Source organism: Olea europaea, chromosome 18 (assembly GCF_002742605.1).
Source record: "Olea europaea var. sylvestris chromosome 18, O_europaea_v1, whole genome shotgun sequence".
NCBI classification, from domain to species: domain Eukaryota; kingdom Viridiplantae; phylum Streptophyta; class Magnoliopsida; order Lamiales; family Oleaceae; genus Olea; species Olea europaea.
The window spans coordinates 11,502,310-11,515,724 of NC_036254.1; the positions used below are offsets into that span (position 1 = coordinate 11,502,310).

Here is a 13,415-nt window from a genome sequence, read left to right on the forward strand (position 1 = left end):
GGATACATAACTTCAGGTCTCCATTAACAAATCTATCAAATGCATACCCACAACTCTGATCTATCTTTTCTATATTAGCGTGTATTATTAGAAATTATTTACTTACTGCAATTTAGGTAGTTTCCTTGTACATAATAGGTAGTTTCCATGTATACTTTGTATCCTAAAATAACTTGTAACTTCTATAAAGAAAAATCAAGACAGGCGAGAAATTCATTCAACAAAAATATTGTCATGGTATCAGAGCCCTTACTTCCTCGTACGTCTAATTCTCGGTGATTGGCTCTCAGTTCGTAGTAATTGATGGGTACTTCTCAGGGATCGTCTCCATTCTTCGAACTTCCTTCATGAACAGCCCTATGCCCCGGTCTTCGTCCTCGTCTCGCGTCGTGTCCTCAGTCCGCATCTCCCAATTGGCGCCGTCTCTCGGTGCCGTCTCTCAATTTCAGGTCGCACCAGATTTTCGACATCTTCGATGTCGGGCTACAGACTCTTCGGTGTCAGGTTAGGAATTTCACCTCTCCAATTCAATCCTTCGATCTCACAAGTTACATTCGGTTCTTTACCATTTGTTTGGACTGTCGTTTGGATTGTATTAGTTAAGCAGTGGTATTATTGGGCTATTGATTTGGGCTATAATTAATTGAAGACTGTTGGGCTATTGTTTTGATTAATTATTAGTTGGGCTGAATTCTATAGATTGGGCAGAATTTATTTGGTTAAAATTGTGATTATTAGTTAGATCATACACAATTCACTCATGTCAACTGAAAAGAATGAATCTATTTGCATTCGTTTTACTGGAAAGAATTATTCTTCATGGGTATTTCATTTTCAATTATTGGTCGAAGGCAAAGGTGATTTGTGGGGACATATTGATGGAACTCCTCTGCCTCCTGATTAGGAGAAGGATAAAGAAAAGTATCTTGCTTGGAAAACTAAAGATTCTCGACTTATGGCCTGGATCATTGGATCGGTTGATGAGCAGATTATCCTTAATATCAGGCCTTACAAGCCAGCCCGTGCTATGCGGGAATTCTTAAAAAAAGTCTATACTCAAAGTAATAATGCTCGACGACTTCAATTGGAGTTTGAATTAGCAAATTTCTCTCAAGAGTCACATTCCATTGAAGAATATTATTCAGAATTCTCTAATCTTTGGGTTGAGTACACAGATATTATCTATGCTTCGGTTTCACCAAATAGTTTAGAGGTTGTCCAAGCAGTGCACGAAATCACCAAAAGGGATCAATTTCTTATGAAATTGCGAACTGAATTTGAATCCATCTGATCCAACTTTATTAACCGTGAGTCTATTCCATCACTAGATGGTTGTTTGGGTGAATTACTGAGGGAAGAGCAGCATCTTATCACTCATACTTCTTTGGAACAGCAGCAGAATCATGTAGCACCGGTTCTTGTTGCTTATGTGGCTCAAGAAAAATTCAGGCCTCGAGATATCTCCGGTGTGCAATGTTATAGTTGTAAGGGGTTTGGTCACATGGCTCTTCAATGTCCTAAAAAATTTTGCAATTATTGCAAGAAGTCTGGCCATGTAATTAAAGAGTGCCCCATTCGTCCTCTACGCAAGACTGGAGCAAATTATGCTGCTGCTGCCACTTTAGCCACTAGTTCTGCTCCACCACCTGTTCTCGTTCAAGTTCCAGCCTCTCCCAACTCTTCCCAAACTTCCATAACTCCTGAGATAATTCAACAAATGGTTATCTCTGCTTTGTCTACTTTGGGTGTCTCAAGTAATCCACCCTCTACTTTCTCTTCTTGGTTATTAGACTCCAATGCATCTAACCATATGACTCACGACCTCGATTGCTTAGTAACCTTAGACCATATAATGGACCTTTCAATATACACACTGCTGATGGTAACACTATTCCTGTTTCAGCTGTGAGAGACATATCACCAGATTTGTCTAATGTTTTAGTCTCTCCTAATTTATCAACTAATCTTCTATCTGTCGGACAACTTGTTGATAATAATTGTACTATCTCTTTTTCTTCTTCTGGTTGTCATGTGCAGGATCAGATGTCTGGAAGGATGATCGTGAAGGGACCTAAGGAAGGACGTCTGTTTCCTATATCACCGAAGTTTGTTCCATTTTCTTCTTTTGTTTGTAATTCTGCTACTTTAGATGTTTTTGATTGGCATAAGAAATTGGGTCATTCCAATTTGCTTGTGCTAAAACACTTGTCAAACTCGGGTTTGCTTGGTAATAAAACTACTGCTTCGGTTATTTCTCTTGATTGTGCTTCATGTAGGCTTGCTAAAAGTAAAGTTTTACCATTCCCGTCTCATGGTTCTCATTCTGTGCATATTTTTGATATTATTCATAGTGATGTATAGGGTCTTACACCTGTAGTATCTCACTCATTATAAATATTTTGTTACTTTTATTGATGATTATAGTCGATTTACTTGGATTTATTTTCTTCGTGCAAAGAGTAAAGTCTTCTCTGCCTTTCAAGCCTTTCTTGCTCTCATTGACAATCAATTCTCGTCTTCCTTCAAAATCTTAAGATCTGATTGGAGAGGTAAATATATGTCTAGTGCTTTTCAATCATTCTTACAAACCAAAGGTATTATTTCTCAGCGATCTTGACCTTCTACCCTCAACAAAACAGGGTGGCAGAACGCAAGAACCGTCACCTTCTTGATGTGGTTCGAGCCCTTTTAATTGAGCCTTCAGTTCCCTCTCGTTTTTGGTGTGAAGTATTGTCTACTGCTGTGCATCTCATTAACCGATTACCTTCTCCAACTCTTAATAATGCTTCTCCATTTTATAAACTCTTTGGTCGTCATCCTACATACTCTCATCTCCGTCCCTTTGGGTGTGTATGTTTTGTTCATTTGCCTTCACATGAAAGGACATAACTCACCCCTCAATCTGTCAAGTGTGCCTTTCTGGGATATGGTGGAACTTAAAAAGGGTACCTTTATTATGATCTTGCATCACAAAAAATTCGAATTTCTCGTAATATTATTTTTTTTGAAAAACAGTCATTCTTCAGTTCAGAAACCGTGGTTTCCCCTCCCTTGTTCTCTGTTTTACCTGATTTTCCATCGGAACCATCTAGGTTCAAGCCTGGCCTTGTTTACACTCGAAGGCACGCTGCACCTATTACTAATCCAGATCTTCTATCTCCAACGACGGTCCTTCCAAGCCTCACCGATCCTCCATATACGACGCCAAATCCTGCACCTTATGATCTGCCGCCTCCTGTTCCTCTTCGTTGTACTTCTCATGTTTCTCGACCACCAGATAGGAATGGTTTTTCCTCCCATAGTTCTATGACTGCTACACTTAATTCGGTTTATATTCCTTCCTCCTATAGATAGGCTATGGAACATGAATGTTGGGAACAGGCTATGAAAGCAAAACTCGAGGCACTTGAGGCCAATCAGACCTGGGATATTGTGCCATGTCCACAAACAGTGAAACCCATTGGAAGTAAATGGGTCTATTCTGTCAAACTTCGTTATGATGGTTCTCTTGAGCGTTATAAGACTCGTTTGGTTGCTTTGGGTAATCGTCAAGAGTATGGAATAGATTATGATGAGACATTTGCTCCTGTGGCCAAAATGACCACTGTTCGTCTCTTGTTATCGCTTGCCGCTTCCCAGTCATGGTCTTTACATCAAATGGATATGGAGAACGCATTTCTACATGGAGACCTCAAGGAGGACATTTATATGAAATTTCCATCTGGTATGCCTCTTCCCTCAGTTGATTATGTCTGTAAGCTAAAACGCCCTTTGTATGGTCTTAAGCAGGCTCCTCGTGCTTGGTTTGACAATTTTCGTCGCACTCTTTTGGATTTCTCTTTTTCTCCGAGCCAGTATGACGCATCTTTGTTTTTTCATAAGAGTCCCGCTGGCATTGTTTTTTTGTTGGTATATGTAGATAATATTATTATCTCTGGATCTGATCACAGTTTTATTCAGAACCTTCAGCAACATCTTCACTCGATTTTTCATATGAAAGACCTTGGTCAGCTTACTTACTTTCTTGGCTTAGAGGTACATACTGCATCACAGTCTCTTCTTGAATCAACATAAATATATTCAAGATTTGATTGGATTAGCTGATCTCTCTGAAGCCTCCTCAATTGATACGCCGCTGGAGCTTAATGTTAAATATCAAAAGGCCGAAGGAGATATTCTTCCAGATCCTACTCTTTATCGAAGGTTGGTTGGTAGTCTCATCTATCTCACTATCACACGTCCGGATATTTCGTTTGTAGTTCTACTGTAAGTAAGTTTATGGACGCCCCTCGTCATCTTCATATGGTGGCTATCCGTCGCATTATTCGCTATCTTATTGGAACTCCTCATCGTGGTCTCTTTTTCCCTCGAGGGTCGTCTCTTGAGCTCACAACTTACAATGATGCTGATTGGGCTGGTTGTCCTGATTCTCGTCGTTCTACTACTGGGTGGTGTATTTTTTTTTTTTTTGTTACGCTCTTATTTCTTGGAAATGTAAGAAACGGGACTATGTTTCTAAGTCCTCCATTGAGGATGAATACCGAGCTATGTCGGCTGCATGCTCTGAGGTTGTGTGGTTACGTGGTCTTCTTGCCGAACTTGGTTCTCTCAGTCACAACCTACGCCTCTTCATGGTGACAACACTAGTGCTATTCAAATTGCGGCCAATCCTGTGTATCATGAATGCACCAAATGTATCAAAGTGGACTGTCACTATATTCGGGACGCCTATGATTCCAAGGTCATCGCTCTTCCCCATGTTTCCACTTCTCAACAAGTCACAAATATCTTCACCAAATCTCTAACACACCACCGTCATAATTATCTCATCAGCAAATTGATGCTTGTGGACTCCCCAACATCAATTTGAGGGGGGGTATTAGGGTGTATTATTAGAAATTATTTACTTACTGCAATTTAGGTAGTTTCCTTGTACATAATAGTTAGTTTCCATGTATACTTTGTATCCTAAAATAACTTGTAACTTCTATAAAGAAAAACCAAGACACACGATAAATTCATTCAGCAAAAATATTGTCATTCTATACCCCTAAGAGTGTTTTGGTTGTATTGTTTTCACCCATATCCATGACCATGAACGCACCTAATTAGACCCTAAAGCTCGAAAATGTGTGTTCTTAAGCTATTCACCAATTCAAAAAGGTTATAAGTGTTATTCCCCGATCATTCGGAAGTATTATATATCTATAGATGTCACTTTTTTTAGTCTCTTCCATACTTTCCCCAAAATTCCCCTCAAGGGAGGAAAAAAGTATTGATGGAAATTTTTGGGAAACTACACAACACTTACCTCTGTCATCCATTGCCATTGAACCTACTGAGGAATCTCCTGTCTCCATATTCACGCCATCTCCTCCCATATCTGAACAATCTTCATCTACTACCTCTTCCCCACTACCTGATCCACAACATGTTGATACCCTTGTGACAGGAAAAGACAAACAACTTGCAAAAACACCCGAGCTACGTGTTTATTCAAGGAGAAAAAATCCTGAAATTGTGGAACATCTCACAGTTCAACAGCAGAACCATCAATCTGATCTGAACTCAAGTAATCTCTCTATCCCACAAAATGACTCTACTAATGACTTAGATGTACTTATTGTAGTCAAAAAGGGTGTCAAATTTTGTACACAACATCCTATCTCCAATTTCATTGGATACAGTCATCTATCTCGATCAATTCAAGCCCTGGCTACAAATCTGTCATTAATTAAGAATCCAAAGTCCATTCATGAGGCCCTATCAATTCCAGAATGGAGAAAAGCAGTTAAAGAAGAGATGGCAGCCTTGAATAAAAATAGAACATGGCAGATTGTAAAAAAACCTAAGGCAAAGTCAACGGTTGCGTACAAATGGGTGTTCTCAGTTAAATACAAGTCTGATGGTTCAGTGGAACGTTATAAAGCCATATTAGTAGCTAAGAGATATTCTCAAACTTATGGAGTGGACTACCAGGAAACATTTGCTCCAGTTGCAAAATTGAACACAGTGAAAGTTCTTTTAACACTAGCCGCAAATCTAGACTGGAAGCTCTAACAACTAGATGTGAAAAATGCTTTTCTGAATGGCGACTTAGAAGAAGTATATATGGAACTCCCTCCTAGATTTGATGAAGGTAAGATCCAAGGAAAGGTTTGTAAATTAGAAAAATCCTTATATGGGCTAAAACAATCTCCACGAGCTTGGTTTAGTAGGTTCATGAAAGCTATATACCAACAAGGATATAAATAAGCCCAATCTAATCACACTATGTTCTACAAGAACTCGGGCAGAAAAATCACCATACTAATTGTCTATGTGGATGATATAGTTCTAACAGGTGATAACTATGAAGAAATGGAGAGATTGAAGAAGGCTCTTATGACAGAGTTTGAGATAAAAGACTTAGGCCCCCTATGATACTTCCTTGGGTTGGAAGTTGCAAGAAGTAGAAATGGAATCTCTATTTCACAGAGAAAGTATATTTTAGAACTCTTAGGAGAAACGAGTATGTTAGGAAGTAAACCAGCTGATGTTCCTATAAATCCCAATCACAAACTGGGGGATTGTTCAGGAGGTACAGCGTCTAGTAGGTAAACTCATCTACTTGTCACACACTAGGCCTGATATTGCTTTTGCAGTAAGTGTTGTAAGCTAATTCATGCATGCTCCATTTAAAGAGCATATGGAAGCTGTTTATCAGATCTTGAGGTATCTAAAAGGGACATTTGGGCTTGGTCTTTTCTTTATAAAGAATTCTAAAAGGACGATTGAAGCCTTCACTGATACTTATTAAGCAGGGTCAGTATTGGACAGAAGATCTACAACGGGTTATTGTACATTTGTATGGGAAATCTAGTTACCTGGAGGCGTAAGAAGCAACTAGTTGTGGCCAGGAGTAATGCTGAAGTTGAATTTAGAGCTTTGGCCCATGGAATTTGTGAAATAATGTGGTTGAAGTTACTGTTAGAAGAACTTGGCGTTCAGGAAGAGTAACCGATGAAAGTACAGTAATAATAGGGCAACCATTGCAATGTCACATAATCCTATTCATCATGACCGAACTAAACATGTTGATGTTGACAAACATTTCATCGAAGAGAACGTAGAAAATGGGAAATAAGCATGGTGTATTTGCCTTCATCTGATCAAGTTGCAGACTTATTAACGAAGGGATTGTTTAAACCGATATTTGAGAAAATGTTGGACAAGCTAGGATTGTTTATTTTGTACTGTCCAGCTTGAGGGGGAGTGTTGAATATTCCAGAATATTGAAGTTGATTTGGTGGTTATTTGTGACCATATGACACGGGTTCTTTATGGTTATTATATATTGTATTTCCTTATTTGTAGACTTAACATATAGTAGACAAATTAGCCCTATAAAGGGGCACTGTACTTTTGGTTAAACGTGAATAACATAGCCTTTACCTCTAAGTGTTTGTAGCCTCTTCATTCTGTTATTCTTCCCAGCAATACATTCTATATAAAACAAGCCATCAAGAAGAATAAAAATGTCAAATTAGTTCGAATTGAGGGAGATCAAGAATGTGAAGATTCGAGATTCCATCTTAAAAGGTCAACCTTATTAAAAGGAGTAACACAATCTTTATAAGTTGGTTTATATTTTTCATCCCGCAAGATGATGACTCATTTGAGCAAGCTAATCTTAAAATCTGTAGGCTCATGTTCTTTTTAATCTTAATCGGATCGAATTGTTCATTGAAACTTAATGGGCTATGATACCATGGCAGAAATTTAAACACTACTCTTTTTCAATGAATTCTTTGTACACTTTTTCGTTAATGATTGCTAGAGGTTATATACAATGTTTACAATTCTATTTGAAGTAAACACACCAGTACTATGATTACACTCTACAATCTTTCTTCAGTTACATAATTGACAGCCATGAATCTTTCTTCAGTTACATAATCGGCAGCCAAGATTTTAGCCTAGAGATCATTTCATTTTGCTTGTACTTGTTTGTGCAGTCTTAATAAAGAATTCTCACTAATCAAACTTTATCACACGGTTAATGTTTATATCGAATTGATAAAGTTCCAAAAATAATGGGGAGGAGCCAGTTTTAAATAGGGGTGTCAATGAATTGGATTTTGATCTGAATTCGATGAAATTAATGCAAGATAGATTTAGGGTCTCAATCCGATAATTCAATTGAGATCTAAATCCGTTAACTAAATGAATCAAATATGAATATAGGTCAATTCGATCCGATAACAACCCGATCCAATTTATTATAATAATATATTATATTTTTTATATTATCGCAAAATTTATGACACTTCTTTTCATTTTGAAAATTATATTATACTTTACACGTAATTTTTAAATAATAAATAGTATAATATTTATAATTGAAAATTTTGAAGAGATTTAATTTTTTTTATTAATTAAAATAAGATAAAACTAATAATTAATTTATTGATTAGATTTGCTATAATAATTTGTTTTATGACATAAAAAACTAACAATGAATATGTCCAAAATAATTTACTTTGTTTAAATTGATATTGTTTATAATTAAAATCTTATTGAAACTATGATTTTTAATGAAAATAATAAAGTAAACTAGTAAACACTTAGAATTGACAAATGATTATGACTAGTATTCCACATTGAAAGATCATTAAATCATTGGAAAGAGGAGAATCATTTAAAAAACTAGTATCTGACATTGGAATATCACTAAAATATTTCAAGAGGACTCTCTTTTAAAAATGAGTTAAAAGGAGCATCACTTAGATAAAAAAAAAAAAAAAAAATTGATTTGGGTCTTCTAATATAATAAGTGAGCCCATCAAGATAGTTCAAATATTTTTTAAATAAATAATTAATTAAAATCTTGTTGAGGCTATGATTTTTAATGAAAAAAATAAATAAAATCTCTATTTTTCTAATATTTTCAATTTCGGATCAGGTTATCGGATCGAATATAACATAGCTAATCGGATTTGGATTTAACATTCAAATATCAGTCGAATTATCATATCGGATCGGATTGGATAATTATTCTTAACGGATCGGATCGAATCGGATTTGAGCAGATCCGATCCATTGACAACTCTAGTTTTAAACTACAATCCAGCAAAAACAGTATAAAAATCCAATTACTTCTGGTTAGTCAAACATAATAATTGAGACGACTATTTATGGAATCCACTTACTTCGCCAAACTAGTAAGGTAGAGGCATGCCCTCTTGTAATTCATATTATCCACGTGCTCCACTAACTTATCATAGTCTTCAGCCTGGACAGTGACAGGCAAACTTTACATGTGTAGTTTCATTATCCTAAAAGTACTTTCATATGATTCTTGAGTTTCATTAATCATCAATTGAAAATTGGAAGGACTGTAGAAAACATTAAAAAAAATACCTCCATTATAAGATCTATTGCCTCATGTTCAGCATTTTGCTGCAAATACATGAAAAATCATAATTTAAGAATTTTCAAGATAGACATATGCCTCATCAAGACTACAGTAAATAAGCAAAAGGGTCTTCACATATTAAAGAGAACCATACCTTCATATAGAAGACAACAATTTGCTCTACTAATTTCAGCAGGTCATTATCAATTAGGTCACCATTATTCTGAAATGAATTTGGCAGAATATATATATCTTAGCAAAAAGTCCTGACAATTCAACTATTTTACATGAGCACATTCATCAACTTTACCTTGTTACTTGTAAATTGTAATCTAATAGAAAAAGAAGAATAGACTGAATATGATGCATTTGTCCAACTGACTCTCTCTTGATAAGTATTTATAAATGTATAAAAGTAGCAACATATTCAAGGAATCCTTACCTGGTAATGTAGTGGAAACAGTAGTAAAAATGTGAAGTAAAAAATGTGAAATCCTGGATTGCCATATGCAAATTGTAAAAGGAACATTGAAGTGTTTTTGAAGTATGGGCAAGCACACAGTCAAGAAATCCACTAATGAAGATGTTAAATTAAGTGAAACTATGTTCATATCCATTACGATAGAAGCACTAACCACCAGTCTTTGACACTCTTGACCAATTTCCGCAGCCAATATCCTGACCAAAGTATCAACATTGAAAAAATAGCCTGGCATAAACTTCTGCTAAAACAGTCTCCAGTCCAAGTTGAACTAATATGAACCCTAAGCCATACAGAGCGCATGCAATGCAATGCTTGTTTAAGCATCATTCTGCAATCAAATAAATGCTAGTTATAGAGATCCTCACCTGATATACTCATGACCCCACAAAACAATATCACCTTCTGATCCTAGCAGTCTGTATTTTAAGCTCTCCTGCATATGAAAACATAACTAAATTCCGCGTTATCATTTAACAATCTATCTCCATATATAACAAATAACTCATAGCAGATATAGGCCCATCATAATGGGGAGATATCCACGTGGCTCCAAAAAGTTCTTTCACAATCATTAATACGGAAAATTGGATTCAGTTGAGCGTCATCTTCCAACTTCATTCACTTACATGATGTACATGAGATAAGGTTTTGCCTACAAAGATATCCTCAATTAAATGCTTTTTACAAATTAGAAGTGCCTTTTAATTTAGGATAGAATTGTATTTTCACTTTTAAGGACAGCAACAGGTTTAGACAGCAACAATTTCAAATTTTTGCTCTCGTAATTCATTAGGGCTTCTCACTATCCATAACAGTTCCATCCCACATATTAATTGACACAATCCTGCTTTTCATCAGAAAATGAAGAGAAGTAATTAGTCAATGTCTTAATATGATTGACCATTCATTTCAATGCAACCCCACTAATACTGGAACAACATTTGATAAAGAGAACTTCAATCTCTTTGTTTACAGTTCAAGCCACACTACCCTTATGTTACACACCAAAAATGTTTTAATGAGACATATTTCTTTATCCAGTTTCAACGCCATCTTTTATAGAAAAAAGTAGTTACCAACTTGTTTTGGACTTAATTCCACAAATAACAATACAAGGGCATCGTGACTCTCACTGTTTCTGTTCCTTTTAGTTTCATTTGTGTTTGCTATCTGTGCTTAAGTTTTAGTATGAACGAAATGTTTTTGTGATTATCTCTGAAATTCTAAGGAAAAAGAGGTAAATTATGATTTCAATCTTCTCCTACATGTGATATGTTTCATGTAATTACATGCCAAGCTTTAGTAAAATGCTTGGACAAAATGACCTCTAAAAACTGAACAAATTACGCATCCAATAAAATTATTATACATGTTCTCCTTCAGGGGACATTGTCAAGGCCAAAACAGAAAGTATATCTGCTAGGAGTTTCTGCACACAAAAAAAAAAAAAAATAGACATGCGTCAGAGAAGAGGAGACATATATGAGCAGAAACTTGACAACGTGGAACTTTACCTGTAAACTTGAATCTTCAATAACTCCATAATATGCTTGTAACACTCGATAATGAGGACGCAAGAACTTTAACACTCTTCGACTAGAAGTCAAAGAACTAGTCACGGTACGAGTTTCTTGCCTAAATAGTAGAAAAAAAATGTATAAAGATACAAAGTATACCACGTGCCAGTCAATTGAAGCTAAAATGTTCATTCAGGTTCATTCTACAACTGTGCCGTCTTGACAAGTTTGACTTTGCATTCTTCCTTTTTCATCAATAGAACAGCATTTATCACTAATAGGTACTAATCCACGCCAAGTAGAAGTTGCTCCTAGACTAACAATAATTTTCCTCTTTCAAAAGATAATTCAAATGGTGTACTATCCCTAATGGCTACATCACAATATATGTTGCTTGTTCGTGTTATTAAAAACATGATTTTCTGAGACAAAAATTGATCCCAGAGCCAGAGGAAGAACTGCAGTTATTTTAATCAGACTTAACATGGCTCACACAGTGCACCCAAATGCAATAGATTCTATATTTTGCCAGCATTCTTCATGATGCATAGCAGCATACGGCACAATGTTCTACATCATCTGCTCAATATTTCAATTTGTTATTCTAAACCAATATCCCAACCATCCTTCATAAAAAATATAGCTGAAGAAGTGTTGAGGCTGGAAGTTCTAGGTAAACAGCAACATGCGTACTTGAACTAAAACCACATAAACAGTGTAATGAAAACTATTACATTTGAGCCCCCATTACATTAAATTCTATTACATTTCATTTTTCTCTCTCCTATTTTCAACCACACAATCTTCCATAAAATAATATTACACGTAAATCGAAAACTTTTCATTCTTTTTCAACCACTCATTTTTCAAAAAAACACTACTCCGCCCATTAATTTTTCTATGTAATGGGGATCAAACAGGGGATTTTGCTAATAAAAAATCAAATGGAAATGTTATCTACAAAAGTGAACCACGATTATACATTAGCAATACGAACACCATAAGTGCACAGCACGACTTAGTTAATAGCCTCAATAATTTAGCAATAAAAACCAAAGCTAAGAAAATCATAGAAATTTCATTTCCAAGTTGAACTGAAACAAGCATCAAGATTGACTACCTCAACCTCTCTAGTGCATCTTTCTGCAATTTCGGATCGGAGTCCTGTACCATCTTCACATACAGCTCAAGTTGTTCCTTCAATGCCATGTCTTCTTCCGACTTAAACAGAAAATAGAAACCAAGAGAACACGCAATAAATCAATAAAAACGTCGCAATACAACATGAAAATACTGATTGATTAGAATCTTACAAGTTTCCAAGTCATTTTTCCTAATTTATACGTTTTCTACTTGAAATTTGGAACTTACGAGATATTCATCTTTCTTCTCTGGCTTGCGGTTTTTAGTTCCATCGCTCGAATCCTTCGGAGCCATTCCGAAAAACCGAGCCTCTGAATCTATCCGAAAAACGAAAAAAAAAAACAAAAAAAAAAACACTTGATTCGAAAGATATTTGCTGAAAAATCACAAATCCGAAATTCTATATTCAAAAACTGAGGCCGAAAGAGAAGAAGAGCGAAAAAGTAGATTTCGTTTCCCCAAACGAGCACTCTGGCTTTCCAGTATTTCCCTCCAAACGCTGTAACAGAATAAAAAGTTATTTCCAACTTAGTACTTATTCTTGTTATCATATTACAAAAACATCCATAAGATAACTTTCTAATTGCTCATGGACGCCCTCTATATTTTAAATGACGGAATACTCCCCTAAAGGTTTTTTTTTTTTTTTTTTTTTCCAGTCAAAAACATTTAATATATATTTGTAGAATAAGAATATTTTTAAAGGATATAAAAGTAATTTTCTTATTTTTAAGATTTTCTTCATACTTTTGTTTGGATATGAACATTGTTCTCCCTTACCAGTCAAAAACATTTAATATATATTTGTAGAATAAGAATATTTTTAAAGGATATAAAAGTAATTTTCTTATTTTTAAGATTTTCTTCATACTTT

The 13,415-nt window shown here is 35.5% G+C and overlaps 1 protein-coding gene across 5 annotated transcripts in view; it reads right to left on the reverse strand.

Annotated features, from left to right (window-relative positions):
• The window catches only part of LOC111367453 (26S proteasome non-ATPase regulatory subunit 2 homolog A-like), a 36,204-nt gene extending 23,337 nt beyond the window's left edge, over positions 1 to 12,867 (reverse strand). For 2 of the 5 annotated variants that reach the window (XM_022988335.1, XM_022988334.1), the window contains exons 1-9: positions 12,770 to 12,861; positions 12,519 to 12,619; positions 11,396 to 11,516; positions 11,251 to 11,310; positions 10,247 to 10,314; positions 10,033 to 10,075; positions 9,552 to 9,620; positions 9,403 to 9,441; positions 9,192 to 9,274 (exon numbers count right to left, since the gene is read on the reverse strand). In XM_022988335.1, coding sequence (XP_022844103.1) covers positions 9,192 to 9,274; positions 9,403 to 9,441; positions 9,552 to 9,620; positions 10,033 to 10,075; positions 10,247 to 10,314; positions 11,251 to 11,310; positions 11,396 to 11,516; positions 12,519 to 12,619; positions 12,770 to 12,835 — 650 coding nt within the window. In that variant the 5' untranslated portion in view covers positions 12,836 to 12,861. Of the gene's footprint in view, positions 1 to 9,191; positions 9,275 to 9,402; positions 9,442 to 9,551; positions 9,621 to 10,032; positions 10,076 to 10,246; positions 10,315 to 11,250; positions 11,311 to 11,395; positions 11,517 to 12,518; positions 12,620 to 12,769 lie in introns of all 5 variants that reach the window. The other 3 variants (XR_002697824.1, XR_002697823.1, XM_022988336.1) reach the window with 3 other exon arrangements.
• Positions 12,868 to 13,415: the final 548 nt, after the last annotated feature.